The 17113-nt window shown below is 39.6% G+C and overlaps 1 protein-coding gene across 19 annotated transcripts in view; it reads left to right on the top strand.

The window, feature by feature from the left end:
• The window catches only part of ptprk (protein tyrosine phosphatase receptor type K), a 120670-nt gene that overhangs the window by 33663 nt on the left and 69894 nt on the right, over positions 1–17113 (top strand). For all 19 annotated transcript variants that reach the window (XM_086190436.1, XM_086190448.1, XM_086190447.1 and 16 more), the window contains one exon: positions 15054–15176. In XM_086190436.1, the coding sequence (XP_086046562.1) occupies positions 15054–15176 (123 nt within the window). The remainder of the gene's footprint in view (positions 1–15053; positions 15177–17113) is intronic.

Below are 17113 nucleotides of genomic sequence, written 5' to 3'. Positions count from 1 at the left end.
TTTTGGCCTTAAGTAGGATTTTATTGGTCTTCACAATGTATAGGATTAGGAGGATGAGGAAGGGTAAGATCACTGTTTTGAGGGAACTTCTATATGATAAAAGTCTATTATTTCAATTTCCCCCAAGAATCTTTTTGGAAATAAATCAACATGGAACCAAAAGTCACAAATTTACAGCCCCTGTTGAGAATACCCAGCTGGCAATTGCACAAGCAAATACTTTCTGTTTTAATCGTAAGTAAGAAAGTACAATTTTAGGTGCTTTTAAACACAGCTTTCACTGACCAAAATGCCATACATGGTGCAAAAAAGGCAAATAAAAGTTATATTGAGTGGTCTTCTGAAAGACTCGTGTGTGTGTGTGTGTGTGTGTGTGTGTGTGTGTGTGTGTGTGTGTGTGTGTATATATATATAAGAAGACTTTTAGGTGTTCTTAAGGTAAAGCAGAAACATCAAGTCAAAAACATTGGCACCACAAGTTTAACATGGCAAGGAAACATCAGGTGATCAGGAATAGTGTCATAAAGCAAACACTCCTTCCCCTAATTATGCACATATATAATTGCAAGATCTCCAGTAATGTTATTTATCATTTTGTATTTAAAAAATCATGCATCCATTAAGGTCATAAATTCTGTGACACCCTGAGCAAATTCCTTTGATCTTCCATTGCTCGGCCCAAACCAAACCTGACATCACTGTTGTACCCATGGACATGACTCTTTAAAACCTTCAGTTATTGTTTTTAGTGAAGTATATCAGCTTGTCAAACATACAAATATTGCCGTACTCTCATGTACAGCATGCCTCACATCTCTTCATTGCAAAAGTGAATTGTACGATTTGTTGCATTAGAACTCATGCACTTTTGAGAATAATTGTGTAGCCTCCACATCAGGAACAATATCTCTGACAGCTTCCTCTTTCTTTTCAGTTGATTGCAGGTGGCAGCAAGTATTAAGGTGCATTACCATTACCATCTATCAGCTCCATTTATGGGGTAAAATTTCATCATCAAGTTAATACTATTCGCGTAAAATTCACTTCTGTATTGTGCATCAATCTTAAACAGAGTGCATGTGAAATGTCGGTTTTGTCATGTCAGAATTGAAGTTTTTGGCCAGTTGTATCTTTTTTTTTTGTTGCAAAATATTGTTTTTAAAACCTGTTTAACCAGATATCTTTCTACTGTCTATTTTAGTTATATTCAAAGATATCAACCATGATTTATGTGATTGTTCATGTTATTATTGTTAATATTAATGATGGTCACAACTACTAAATACCTCAATATAAAAAGAGAGTATCTCATTATGTACCGGTCTTGACTGTCCATATTTGTTTAACACCTTTGCAGTAAATGGTTTGACGTTGTTATAAATGTATACACGTGGGCATGGAGTTGGTCTATATTTGTATCTGTAATGGGTTTGTGAACCTCAGCCAGCCACTGTCCTGACTTGAAACACAAACATGTACGATTGGTGTATGTTTAACTCTGTAGATGGTGTCACAACTCAATGCTTTATAGTTACCTGACCTGCTTGCATGTTATTCCCACTTGCATGTTCCTCTGTTTGTTTGGGTCTCTGAGGTTTCCACTGCTGTGTAATGTGCTCTTTTTCTGCACTGGCAGTAAAAAGTAAATTTCCTCCAGGACGGTAAATGATATCGTTAGGTGTCTTTTGTTGTTCGACAGAACTGTGTCACAACCACAGATAAAAGAGCTTCTTTGACACATAATTTTTTTTCTTTTTGAGATATTTTTTGATTTTTTTTATTGTTGTCCCAGAAACATTTTCAGTTGTTATTTTAGGCACTTTTTCCCCCTTTGATGTAAGATGTTTTGTTTGTTATTTTTTATGTGTTTATTTGTTTTTCCCTCTCTTTCTCTCCCTCTTCTCTCTCTGTCAGTCTCTCCAGTATTAGTGCTGTTTCAGGTTGTTCTTTGTGTGTGTCTGTGTGGAGAACTGCTTTTTTGTTCGACAGGCTGCACAACAGAAATGCTTCTGCTGCACAAACACAGGATAGACTAAATCCGACCCGCCAGTCATTTAGTCGGTAAATCAGTCAGCCAACGTTTGAACCAACTTGCTGGACAATTGGAGAGGTCAGCTCGCCAATTCAGTGTGTCACCAGCCTCTGTGCTGACTTGCTAAGCTAGCTGCTTCAGATTTAACCTGCTTATAGCTCCTGGGTGGGAAATTTCCTCTGAACTCACACTCAGATTTCTCCCTCTTCTCACTTCTTCATCTTCCCTTTCTCATCACTCTTTCTCTCCTTTCTGCCTTTTGTTTTTTGCCTTAATTTCCCCCTTTCCTCTTCCATCTGGCCTTAGTTACATTGTGTGTCTGTTTGAGTGTGCGCACATCTGTGGGGGTTGGTGTCTAATGTGTGTTTGTTCTGCTCTTATCTCATCCACACCAGACCTGCTTTTCAGTCCAAAACCTCAGCTGTGCCCTGATTGGCTCAGAGACAAACCATACCCTGCCTGCTCTCTGATTGGCCTATTCAAATCCTCTACAATGGATAAAGCATTTCTGATCCTGTTCTCTTTGTAATCTATCAGTTAGAGAACATGATAAATGGTTTGGGGTTGTAGGGAAAAGAAGCTAGATAAATGTTGGGCAGCTTTACTGGCAATGATGGCATGCGGGGTGCATCCAGGTGCAGGGCTCGCTGCTCCACCCAAATACAGCTCACCAACTGCTATCAATCATTCTGACCTCATTCTGTCCACTATTGATCCCTTTACAGTCCAGACTTCCTTTGTATAACTCAATAGGACTTGTCCATTACTCTTATTGTGGGACTACGAAGAGGCGTAATTGAGCTGTACAGCAAAATGTGGATGAGTTATTGCTTGTATCTTATGAATTGCAGATCGCTCATGTGATGTTTAGATGCTTGGCAAATACATCTGCAATAAAATACTAATTTACTTCCTGGATTTTTCCCACTTTGAGTCATATGATAAAAGTTTATACAGGCTGGGAGTCTGCAGTGAGTCAGCCAGTCAGCATTTTTGAGGTCACATGTGGTGAAGGGTGGAGGGGAGCAGCCAGTTGAGACTTGTAGTTTTAGGATTTTACTTTAAAGAAAATACCAGCTTAGTTCTGAGTGGAGGTAAGTGCCATCTAAGGGTTTAATAATTACTCCACCCTGACTCATTCTGAATCATACACACTGACTCAGGATCTGATCCTTAGACTTTTTATGGGTTTGTCTTTAGGTGACGTTAAAGCCCAGCAATGTGTTGAGTCATTGTAACCACCATAAAACATTTCCCCTCTGTTTCAGTTCAATTGCCTCTGAAGCAAAAGTTGACTTGTCAAGTTTGACAAAAAGCTGAAGTGTGAGGGCTAAAAAAGCGCTATATTTTAGAGTAAACTGTAAAATGGGCATGTCTAGTGCCAACTTGTATTGTATATCCAGGGATAGAAAGGAGTTGACAGAGGGACAGTAAGCAGAGAAGTGGGTGTGGTGAGAGGTAAAGAAGTGAACAAACACAAAAAAGGAGGATGGTTCAGTTTTCCTGAGAACGAGTGAAATCCAACTCCCTCTGGACTGCTGTACCCATTCAAAGATGGGGAGGCATGAAGGGGGAGGGGAGGTAAAAGAGAGGTGAGGACTATTTCCCAATTTTCTGTTAACTACAAGCTCCCCTCCCTATCCCCACCTCCTCCTCCCTCTTCGTCTGCCTTATCAGCCTGCCAGCCAGTCTGCATGTGAAGTTTAAATGTCAATGTAGGCGGCAGAGAAAAAAAAGCACCGGAGTGAGGTGAATGTCCTGAAGATACTGTCTGTGGAAGGTTTTGACCCCTGCTGGCACAGCTAACAGCTTTCTCTAGACACACAAACAAACATTACACACATTAAACATATAATTGCGGTCAACAAGAAAAAGAAAAAAAGACAAAGAAACAGATATCCCCATGGGCATGTGAACCATTTAAGGTCTTGATGTTGTGTTGACTGCCAACAAATCATTTAGGTTATTTAATTATGTTGGAACTTTGAACAATTTTATTATTCAAATCCAAGGATAGTTGTGGTTTAATTCATCCTGAGGCGGTTCTAATAATGTAGCCTTGGTGGCTCCTTGCATTTGTTAGTATTGTTACTTGCTGCTTGAGAGTCACTCTCAAGCAGCAATTCAAGTTTATCTTTAACATTCCTATTTTTTTATAACAGTTTGGTTGACTCAGACCAGGTCGTGAGAAACACCAGTGACACAAGCAATCTCAAACAATCTGTGTTTACATGTGGATGAGGTCACCAAGTCAGACTACTGTTGTCGTCCCAATTTAGATGAAAATCATCTGGAATGGTAGGTGGCAGTTAGCTGCTTACCACTGGTTGCAATCAGGTTCCCAACCAAACCATTTTACCAGTGGCATCCTTGTCAAATAGCAGCCTTGACTTGTAGATTTGCATGATATTGAAACTTTTGCAGATATCTGATATTTTACAACTTAGTACTCAACTTAACCAATATTTACTGTGCTAATATCTGTATATGGATGGTGAGCAAACAAGAAACAAGAAATAGAGTCCCAGATCGTTACGCCCTTGTCTTTCAGGAAATGGATTGTTTTTTTACCACAGCGTTGTCCACCATGATGATACTTCCCTTGTGTGCTGTTTGACTTTCATGTTAAATACCTCAGTGGAACATATGGAACACGAATGGAAGACCTTGACCAATTTTGGGTTGATTGAAGCTTTTAAATGCATTTAAAGTTAAGTGATTCTCAACTGACCTTTTCTGATAAGATGGAATTTCCAGTGAGTTGCCACTTAAGGAATAAATTAGAACTCACAATAAGTAAACACACACACACACACATATTTTGTTTTTGCACACAGAATGAATATGATTATTTGCATAAATGGAGGAAGGAAGTTGAGATCAGGTCAAAGTTCACTGGAGACTAAAGTTTGAGAACCCAGGAGCTGTCCTCTAGTCATCTGATCAATCAGAACACGTTAATGCCAGCAGCATTTTTAACCTTTTCCATGAATTTTACTAGAAATTACACAGAAACAAATGCAGGCCTATTTCTAATATAGAGTTATAACATACCGTATGGGAAAAATTCAGTTGCCCATTGGCGTATAATTGAGGAAAAGCATTCAAGAAGAGGCCACTGAAATTTTTTATTTATACCTTTTATTGTTTGTTCACTTTGTTTTATATAGATATTGAAAAATAATCAAAAACAGAAAAAATAATTTGGCTGAACTTTGAATGTAAAGGCTCTTCTACAACCATTTTCAGTCTGGAGGTAGTGCAGTATCGCTGCATATACATTTTAATAGTAAGGTCTTGAAGTGGAATCAGACATTTTCCTCAAAATGGCCCATTAAAGCTTTAAATGTTGGTGCTCTATTGTCATGAGTGACAGGAACCAGGAACAACCGGATGGCAGGCCATTAAGAAGCCGATCAGGCCTGATTGTGAAGCTGTTGGTGCTGTCTGTTTGCAGTTGTTTGAGCAGAGATACATTTTCAGGTACCATGTTTAACTTGGAGCCTCATTCAGCTGTAAAATTCCATGACAGTTCTAAATACAATTATTTCAGAAAAAGAAGCAGCACACAGAATAAGTACTCTTTTCACTGCTGGGGCTCAGTAAGTTCGGTTTTATCTGGCACATATATTCTATACAGTCACGTGTTAGGCAATGAAAGCCAACATGCACTGATGGAGGTCACGACTACCGTTCATGGAGGAGCCTGTACAACCAAATCATCAGTTTGTTGAAAATAATGTGGTTCTTGAAAACTGCTTGAGTTTGAATTTGAATTGAAAAACCGTATTAACCCCAAGAGAGGAGCAGAGCGAGGGGGAAGATAATCAGGGATGGAAGGACAGAAAGGCTCCTCAATGAAGGGAAAACACACATTACTGTTTTACTTTCAATGGAAACACCTGAATCAGCTGAACACACACACACATACACACATGCGCACGCACACAGGCACACATGCACATACACGTCTCAGATTCAATTACAGCATTGTGAGATGAAGGAGAAATTCTTCAGCCTTCAGCACTTCCAATTAAACTACCATTCTGAGTGTGTGTGCATGCACACAGATGTCAGTGTGTGTGGGACATTGTGCATGCATGTTGCTGTTTGAGTCATGTGTATTTGCGTGTGTATATGTGATTGCGTGTGCCAGTGTGTATGTTTAACAGGCGAGGTGTGTGTATATGGGTCTTGGCTTTGATGGCGTCGTGCTGCGCTGCAAGGGCCACTGAAGCGTGACGAGAGAGAGAGAGAGAGAGAGAGAGAGAGAGAGAGAGAGAGAGAGAGAGAGAGAGAGAGAGAGTCAGTCTCTCTGATGTCACCTTGTATCATTTCAGGTTAATTTCACCTATTCTCAGTGAGGGAGCGAGAGAACAAGAGGCAGAGGGAGAGAACAAAAAAGTGGAGGCGATACAAAGTAAATGATAAGGTTCAACTTTATTAGTGTCCTTGGCAGTCGGCATTGATTTGGGGCTCCTTCGTAACGCACGTAAGAGAGATTAAAACAACACTGCAACAGGAGAATATAGCACAGTACACAGCAATGTCAAGACAGCAGCTAATAATGGGGCAGTTAGATGGCTACTGGTCCCCGCTCCTCTTCTCAGCTTTCTGCATTCAATGTCCCACAAAGACATTTATAATTAGGAATCCGGGTCAGCAAACCTAATTAATAACTGCCGTGGCCAAAATGGCAATGAATTGAAGGGAAATAGGATTACTGATATTTTGATGGGGTTTTGATGACATACATATATGTGATTATTGTCCTTGAAAAGGATTGGTATTTCAGAGTCGAGCTTCTCCAGAAGAAGAGAACACTAACTTTGATTCCATTGTTGTTCATGGTTTGGACTGTGCAGACTCCCATGTAGGTTGCCACACACTGGTCATCAGTGTGTAGATCCTCTTCGCATCTGTCTTTGTAGTTAGGCTGCTAAATTAAATAGTTCTTTTTTGATATTGCATTTGTCATTCATGCAGAATGGGAAAAGAAAGAAAGTGGCAAAATTGCAATGAATTGAAAGGTAATAGGATTGTTGGTATTTGGATTGGATTTTAATGATTAATATGTTATGATTGTCCTTGGAAAAATTATTTCTGTTGCAGAATGGAGCTTCTCTTCAGGGAAGTAAAGTAAAGCAAATTTTGTACCCCACCTGTGATTTTTATGTTGAACTTTTTTGTTTTTTTTATACATCCATCCGTTTTCTATACTGCTTATCCGTTATCCGGGCTGGAGCCTATTTCAGCTGACACCCTGGACAGGTCACCAGCCCATCACTGGGCCAACACATAAAGACAAATGTCCGTTCACACTCACAGCCAAATCTACAGTCAATTCAGAGTCGCTGATTAACCAAACTTGCATGTCTTTGGACTGTGATAGAAAGCCAGAGTACTGGGAAAAAACCCACGAAGGCTCAAGAAAAACATGCAGAGTCCACATTGAAAAGCCTCGGACTTGAACCAGGGCTTGAACTTGGAACCTTGTTGCTGTGAGGTGACAGAGCTAACCTCTGCACCACTGTGCTGCCCCTTTTTACATACAATTGTTTGTAAAATTTTGATATTTTCTTCATCTCTTTTATTTGATTAATATTCAATACAGAATCTAAAAAGGAGATATTCCAAATACAAAGGCAACAAAGAAATAATAAATCTTATACATATTTAGTTTATCATGTATTAAACTAACAGGCTCTGTGTAATCCCTCAAAGTTGATTCCTCAATTTTTCTCCTGCGATGTCTGCTTTTCTTTCCCTCTCCATGTTCACCTCTTTTTACCCTTTCCTTCTGTTCACCCCTTTCACTCATCTTGTCTTATCTGCTCTCTAATGATAACATCTCTGCCCGCATGCTAAAGCATCAGTTAAGTGGATATAGTCAGACAGATAGTGCAGAGGAGAGCGACAGAGCAAGAGTATGTACTGAACTTACATTAGATGAAGAATGTGTGTTGTTTGCAGACGCTTGGGTGTCATTAAAGTTTCGCTGACATGATGGTTAGTCTGTGAACTTGCATATCCTTGGATCTCACATTATATACTTGAATATCTTGCATAAAAACCCTGACTATGACCTTATTTCCAGACAAAATGCCTGGGATGTTGTCATTATTCCCTCTCAAACTTGAAAAGACACATTCAAGCACACAGCAGAAGTTCTTCTACAAAGACATTTAAAGGGTGCTGCATTTATGTGTCATTTGTTATATTCAAACAGTATATTTTTAAATTTTTATCCAACAGAGAAAAGCAAGAGCTTTGTGGCCCTTCATCCTTAGACCAATTCTTCTTTTTAATTGAAATGTCAGGTATTCGTGAGTAATTCAAGCACTTCCTGCTGCTGTGTCTTAGTTAATTCTACTGTATTGTTTACCAAGAAGAATGCAGTGTATTATACATGGACGTGACATGTAGTGTCACGTGTAGCTTGTGGTATCAAAGATGTTCAACCTAAAAAAGCCCCAGGTCCATAAATTGGTCCCTTATATATACAAGTGTATTTCCTCTCGCACTATATTGCATTTTTTGAATTCCACAACTCGCGTTACTTTATGATTTAGCTGTTTTGCTGACTGTATCTCATCATCTCAGAAAGAGAGGAAAAAGATATTGCAAGCACATAAAAAAACTGCCTATGTGCATCTGTTTTATACAACAGCTAAATCTTTTTGAGTTGTCAATACCACAGCTCCTCTGAGGGAAGCTCTACTGGTCTTTGCAAGAATTCAGCCGTGGTCAAATATCAGACGTGAGGCAAACAAGATTCCCCTTTGAACTTCTTTGGTAACTCGAATGTAACCCTTTGACACGATTTACACTTAAATATGCAGCGATGTCAGAGCATGTGCTGGTCGTCACAACGACAGCATGTTACACAATGAGAATCGTTCACTTTAATTACCTCCATGAAGGAAATTGACGTTGTTACCGTTGGTTGATCATCAGTTCAACATGATCTCAAAAGATGTGTAAAAATTACATCTCATTTTTTTGACCTTTCACGTCATGTTTAGGGATTTCTCAGTAAGTTGCCTGAAACATTGGAGGTGAACATACTTATCTTTCTATGCCAGTCTTTATCTAAACACAACACACAACAGACAATCTCACCTGTGTTATTCCTGAGAAAAGAAGTTCCTGTAATACGGTAAGACCACGATATTTTTTGAGCCACTTATCGTATGAAAATCTGCCTCTATTGCAAGCCTATTGTTGGATAATCTAAACTAAGGATGAGAAAAAAAAGGGTCCCCTCATTGGCTGGGTACTTCTTTGGGGCCCCCTGGACCCATGTTTTTGAACACTTGGTTTGACTGTTTGACCTCTTGGATGTGAAGGTCATGGCAAAGAACCATAAAATGATTTTGAGTGATCGTGGCAGATGTGTCTATATGTGCTGCCTTTCAACAATCTTTTGGAAAACACTGTGGCTGTTCTTTTGTTGGTGTGTGTCTGTGTGGTTTCCTCTCTCTGCCCTTGAGCCTTTATCAAGTCCCTCTAATTATTTTATCATGCAAATGAGTCACCATTATTTCATTAGCAAGGCAGCCAATCACAGAAGCTGATTAGGAAGTGATTAGCATGCAGTCGGCTTCTCTCTCTCTCTCTCTCTCTCTCTCTCTCTCTCTCTCTCTCTCTCTCTCTCTCTCTCTCTCTCTCTGTGTCCTTGCAAATGGAGAGGAGGGAGGCTATAATGACCCATCTGGACACACACAGTCATGCATATACTTAAAAATCATTGTAGGGATTTGTTAAGCCATGTAACACATTAACCCATGCAGACAGACACAACACACACTGTGATTTTGGAGCATGAACAGCAGCTATAATCAGTATTTGTTATCAACAATGGATCAAATGATTACCTGTCAAGATGATCATCATCTGACTTCTGCAGTCCCCCTTTAGCTCTACCGAGCATTTTAGTATCTTCCATCTGCAATTTTGTTGGTTTCGTTCACATTCACTGCTCTCGTGATACTTTTTGACTGCAGCAGGTTGCTCTTTATAGCGTTTCATGCGCATGACCAGCAATTAGCATAGGTAGAGAGTATAGAAGAGCATTTAGCTGCTTACGAAACAGATTTTTTTCCTGCAGAAGTTTAATGAGACCGAATACATAACAAATAAGATGTAGGTTTTGGACTTTCCTTATCAGCTGGACAGAAGCACAACTCTAAATACATGTAAATATGCTCATTTTCTTCTTTTGTAGCCAGGCAACTGTTTGCTACCAAGTTAACCACTTGTAATTAAAAGGTGACAATATGTCACTTGTAACAGTTAGTTGTGCTGGCCTCGAGGGGCCAATATTGGGCATTGCTGATTGAATCACAGTTTCGGGCAAGACATGGCTTATCACTCTTTTTCCCAACAAAGATAAAACAATAATTCAAGGTCTGCTACTCTCATTGGCTTCTTGGATTTATCCTCAGACACTTGTGTGTGAGTTTTGGTTCATCTGGACGGAAACTTAGGAAAGGGAGAGAAAGTGTTTTCTAAAAATGAGGTGGGGCTACTGTGAGATTTGTGTGTGTGTGTGTGTGTGTGTGTGTGTGTGTGTGTGTGTGTGTGTGAGTGAGTGAGTGAGTGTGTGTGGGGTGGGTGGGTGGTTTTGGGTGTACAGACATTTTCACACAGTTTCCTCAGACCCATTTTTCATCACACATATACACACGAACACACAACTTTTCTGTTTAGTATGTTTGCAACAGAAGGCAGGAAGAATGTCCATTAGAGGTGTTCAAATGAAAGGAGAGCAATTCCGCACGACAGTATGCAGCTGAAGAAATGCTTCTTTTAAAGCAGTCAGTTAAAAGTGGTATTTTTAAAAAAGGACATATTATTCTTCACTTAAAAGTGAAGAAGCAAAACTGCTTCTTCTATGTTGCTCAGAGCTGATTAGCACTGTGTTTGTGTTGGTTAACACAGTTAAAAGCCCTCCATATATTATAAATATGGTTGATTTAATTCAGTTTTGTCTTGTACTGTACAGATGCAGAAATTCTACACAAATGCATGGTGTCTATAGCTTCAGCAAGGTAAAACAAGCCCAAACAAGTGCTTGAGCAGATGAACTGAGACTAAATGGCTTGGCAGTGTCAAAGCAACAGCTTTATTTTATTTCAACAGAAGTATTTTATTGCTAGTAGGCAACTCTTCATAAAATTGATCCCTCTATGCAATAAAAAGGCCTCTTTTAATTGGTAGGTGGAGAGGGAAAAGGGTTGTGGTATTTGTTTTTGCTCAAAATGTAGAAAGCTGGCAACAACCACAATGCACTGGTATGGTTACCTTTCAAGTCCACGCCATGCTGGAATGTTGCCATGTTCGTAAAAAAAATAAATGATCGATGATGTCTTTTGCTTTTTTGGCGCTAAATTGGCAAGTACTTCTCGATGCATATACTACAACCAACTTCTTTAGGGAACTGTATGAACTTTGATAAGTTGCCTTTAGTGATGTGTCTGGTTGAACAGACCAATAACATTGAACATGAGATAAGATAATGGGTGGGGAGGTAGATTTAGGACGTTACAAGATGACCAGACTGTTCTAGCCCACTTGTCATCTCCAATTTAGGTTAGTGGCTTTGACCATAACAGTCATCAGTCTAACATAGAGATTCAGCCCTACTTCCATAAACGACCGCGCCGCTATATTGCTTTGCTTGCTGTTGTGCCGCCCCAGCATGGGAATTTATGTAGCGCTCTGCAAGGCTGTTTTGATGATGTTGATACTGCACTGTGATTACCTTTTCTGGTGGCTTACCGGCTCTGTGCACTTTGATGGAGTTCGCGCCAACGCACCAAAACAGTGCTGCAATATTCCTGACTTGGACAGGCTGTTAATCAGGCACTTGAGTTGCATCATGGGTAATGTAGGTTTTGAAAAGCCCACCAGGTCTGCAAAGCAAGCAGGGTTTGAACTATTTTTGTGACTGGTCATATAAACAAAATTAATCTTTTTCTTGTACTACCTGACTTTTCACTCAGCCTTCAAAAATTCTTATTTTGCTTTTCAGTGCAGAAGGACATAAATAAATTATTTTCTAATACAGTCAGACCCTTGGGAGGTCAATTTATAGAGAGAAATGACAAATGTTCCTCCCTTATTTCCCACCATAATCTCAGAACATAAAAGGTTGTTAATGTCCAAAAGCCTCTTCTGTTGCCAAATACTTTTGTGTGTATTGAACAGTAGGCGTGCTGTGCTCTACTGTAGTTCTTGTTCTTGCTCTTGGTTTATACTTACTGACATACAGAAATACAAAAAAGTCACACGCGCGCGCGCACACACACACACACACACACACACACACACACACACACATGCTGTTTTAACTCAAGCAGAGAACTACCTGACAGCAAGATGTAAACTGACACACACACTGTGGGAGACATGGAGTCGTGGGGAGACACACACATACACACACACACACACACACACAAAACAAAGCAATTTGAGAAATCAATAAAATTAGATTTTATACATCTAAATGTATGTAAGAATTGCGGAGAAGTGTGTGTTGTCGTGCTGCACTGTGTGCCCTCTACATGTCCTGGCATCTTTGGTGTTATGACTGGCGGTAACTTGCAGTGACAAAGCCTTAATTGAATTGAATGGAACTGAACTGAATTGCACAAAGATAGGCTGGTTTAAAGCATGATGCCAAGAGGAATGTGATCCCGTGCATCTCTGAGGCTGTGAGTCATGGCCGGCCATACAGCCAGCAGTCGAAGACAGTCGCTTAGTTTGATGTTAACTTGTTTCTCCTGCGGCAGCGGCTGTCACCTCTTGGTATCCCTCTGTAGCGGCAGCTCAGATCAGCGTGGTATCTGAAGGCCTGTCATTTTGCTCTCCATCACGGTCGCTGCAGCTTGCTTTAGGATACAGGTAGCAAAGTTGGAGCACTCAGTGAATTCTAGGAGATTTGTGTTGCTGGAAGGCTTCATTGTTCTTGCTTTTGTATACCTAGATCATACTTTCTTTGTGGTTATTAATAGAGTATAGACATACCATCTATGTTATTTGCTGCTCATTTGTGCTTTTACTGCAGTTGCTCAAGGACGATCTATAATACCAATAAGGATGTACATTTTTGTCTTTGTGTCTACTGTATCCCTTTCAGTTCAGCATTGTCTCCTTTGACTTTTACTGGCAGTTACTGACATTGTATTTGAAATGTTGGCTGAATGCAGAAATTTTAGACGTAGAGTATGCGCTCTTATTGGAACTTAATAGCCAACTTATTCAGATAAATGAAGTGCATACCTTTGCATCTGTTGTTTCTTAGTTCTCTGACCTTCATCTTAAGTGAAACAGTGCATCAATATGATACACAGAAGAATTTAAATTAGTATTTCTTTAGGTGTGACAGAAGTTACTTGATGACATTATTTTGGGTTTGTGGATAATCAATTCATTATCTTGAATTTTTTGTTACAAAAATGCTTGCATATTTTTGTGGGATAGCATTGCCATGGGTTCTCATGGCCAAACAGCAATCAGGTTTTTGAACATTGCAGAAAGTCAACTTTGTGGTAAACAAAAATTTTTGATGCCTTCACAGTTTGTAAGCAAAATCAACTCCACAACTGAATGCCGCTTTTATTATTGTTTTTTTATTTAAATGCTGTCATTAGAAGCAATAATCACATGTTATGCTATGTATGATTAACGCTGCAGACACATGACTTCAGTGTCGCTACAATTGGCTTTGTGCTTCTGCTTTTGGCGTGATGATGTTTGTAGTGTTGATAAGTCTCATTACTGCAACTTTTAAAATACAATAATGCTTTCAAAATATATGAATACAGTGTTTGTTACTAGTGTGTTTTATTCAATGAAAAAAACAAGATAAATATAAATATAAATATAAAGGACTTTATTTTAGGCCACAACAGACAACAACAATATTGTTGTATGTTGTTATTGTTGTTGTCTGTTGTTGTTGTTTGTTGTGTGTCTTATTCTTGTGTAGTGTTTATACTTTTTACTTATATTGTTGATCAATCCACTTTGCTGCTGTAGCATTGTGAATTTCCCCGTCGTGGGATTAATAAAGGAATATCTAATATCTAATCTATGTAACAGAAATCCTATTGAAATATCCCTCTGACTTTAAGACCAGGGAACGGGGCTTTCAGCAATGCTAACTCACCTCATAGACAGTACCATAAAATGATTTGAAAGAACCTCATATTCACATAAGTCAAGTGCTTAATACAACAAACATGTAGTCACTTTTATCTGTCTTGATATTTATTCTCACTTTAAGATGAAAAAAAATCCACAGTGATGGAGAATTGTCCATATAGCCAACCTTACTTTGACCAATGTCAAGACAAATACAGACAACTCATCTTTGCGACCATTAACCACCAGAGACTTGATTCAGATGGTATTGTGGCTTTTCTTAGCCATATCTCTTAGAGCCATTTTATTAACACAAGCCATGCATTACTGCTGGGCCAATGAATCAGATAGCTAGCAGTACCCATCATGTTACCCCTATCAGCCGCATCGCCTGTACAAGCCACATATCATTACAAGTTGATTGGTTCTGTTAGCCATCAGGGACAAGTTGCGTCTCTCAGTATTAGAGCAACTTCCTGTTAAGGTGGGGCCAAAGGCAGCCAGCTCACACATGGTTGCCCAGAGGCTGTGAGGAGGGGCTCAGATGATCAGCTGAAGGCCCTGATGGTTGAGTCAGAGGTGATCCTGACTGGCCTTGAGTGATGACTGTTGGAGCTTGGGCTCCTGGTGGTTTATTAATGAGTAGAGACACACGCACAGAACAACAGCATGCAGGGAAGAATCTAAAGTTTCTCTGGTAGAGAACAAGGGTTTTCACTCAGCAGTCAATCTAGTCCAGGTTATCAGGCATTGCTCCATCTGCAGTGGCATTCTGGCTATTTTTGCCAAGTCTGACATAAACCATCAGTCACATTTTAAACCATCAATGTTCCTTCAGCTCAAACATATTTTGTTGTGTTCCTTTTTTCAGGAAGCTGTACATTTGATGAGGGCTTCTCTCAGTGTGATTATCAACAAGATCCCTATGACGAATTTGACTGGACGCACATCAACACCCAGGAAGTGCCCTACGTGTCCCCGTACCTGCCCCAAGGTGAGGCTTCACTTACTGTGCCTCCATCTTTGTCATCTGTCCTTCCATCTGCCAACACTTTTCTCCTCCATCTGGAGTCATTTAACTCACTTTCGAAGAAAGTAACTCAAAACTTACATAACTACTGTACTTTACTACTGAGATATTTAACTTCACTTCAGAGGGGAAATACTACTTTTAACGTTGCTACCTGAATTTGAAAGCTGTACACTTGCTCCTGTTTTTTTTTAATGCTCTCGCATAAAATAACATACATGTGGAAAAGGCTTGTACCTGTCTTATTAAGTACAATTAAATAGATTTTTGTGTTGAAGCCTCCTGATAATAGTAGGGTTTACTCTGGGGCTCTTGGCTCAGGTTGATTCCCTTTAAGAAAATTAATTAGTTGTGTATCTGAACCTAGTTTTTTTTCTTCTTTTCTCAATCTAACGAATTATCACATGACCCCTCATAACTATTTTGTGGCCCTTTTGAGGAGGTTCCAAACCATGGGTTCAGATCTTCAAAATTAAGCAGTTAACCTAAACCAGCAACAGTAATAAAGTCCCACCCTGTTATGACATAATGATGCGTCTGTGTTATATTTTATGAATCACAGGGGGGGTTTTTTCTGCAGAAAAAACACTTTTAGTGCATTTACACGTTTAAGTACCTATACTAACCATACATATTTTCTTGAAATTGTATGCTAAGTTAGTAGAAATATACAAATAATATGGAACGTAAATGAATATGCACAGATTTGCATAAATCGGAGCATATCTGAACATTGAATAAAGGTTCAAAGGTCCTCTCCTGTCCTCTCCTTTCTTCTCCTCTCCTCTCCTCTCCTCTCTGTATATCTTTTTTTCCTCCATGATGATGAAGGGGAAATTAAATCTTTCTGCCTCAGGGCTGAGGGTCTAATTAACAGAATATGAGGTCATTAATCAACAGCAGGGAACAGGGAAGGTTGCCTACTTTACAATGTTAAAAGCAAAATGTTATAACAATAACCAGCAATGGAATAGTAAGGAGTCTTAGAAAAAGACAGAGCAGGAATGTTAACTAGTGTCTGAACAATCAAGTGAGCCACAGTACAGAAACACTGAAAAAATGTCCTTTCCTTCCTTCCTCTAGTCTCCTCTCATGTCCGCTCATCTCCTTCTGTCCTGGCCTCTCCACATGTCTCCTACCCTCCTAGTTTCATTTTGCTCTCCTCTCCTCTCTGCTCCTCCACTTCGGAAAGATTGTGACTTTGTTACCATGACAATATAATGCTGTTATTTATCGCTCATGCTTATCATCGTGACTGGCTAGCTGACATTTAGAGAAAGGTTCAGTTCAACATCAGCGCTTCATTATTTTCACACAAACACATAGAAACACACATTCTCCCTCCTGTCTGGCCTGTTATGTGGTTGTGCATGTACTGGAACATTGTGTGTATATCGCCCAGTAGTACAGAGCCAAATTCGAAACATTTTGGTGTGTTAATAATACCAAAAGTCATGGTTTCAGTATGCAGAGGGCAGGGTTGGCAGTTTGAAGAGGTTAAATACTTTGCCCAAGAGCACAGAGGTAATTTCTTGAATTAGCATAGCATTAACACCTGTAGGAGCTAGTGAACTGAGCAGGGGCACGGGGAGGACAGAGCAGGTTAATAGTTTGGGGATGTTTGTTGCTGAAGGGGGGTTCATAGCCTTGCCTAAAGGTACATGAACTGACATTTGATGTGTTAATCATATTGCCGGGGCATGGAACAGCAGTGCTGTGGTTGGGAAATGAGGTTGCTGGAGGGGATTACACACACAGTCTTTGGCTAGGTTTTGTATTTTGGTATAGAGCGGAATTTTCCTTGATGGCAGTGGTATTTGATCTAGATAGCAGAGCATGCCTAGTCCCTTTGTTTAGAGGAAGCTGTTAGTATTTGGCAACTTTCATTTATTTTGAGAGTT

This window comes from Aulostomus chinensis, chromosome 20, assembly GCF_037954235.1.
Source record: "Aulostomus chinensis isolate RoL2024-O1b breed Wild chromosome 20, RoL_Achi_v1.0, whole genome shotgun sequence".
In the NCBI taxonomy this organism is placed as follows: Eukaryota; Metazoa; Chordata; class Actinopteri; order Syngnathiformes; family Aulostomidae; genus Aulostomus; species Aulostomus chinensis.
The sequence above is the reverse complement of the archived record's forward strand: the minus strand, read 5'-3'. Positions and strand labels throughout refer to the sequence as shown.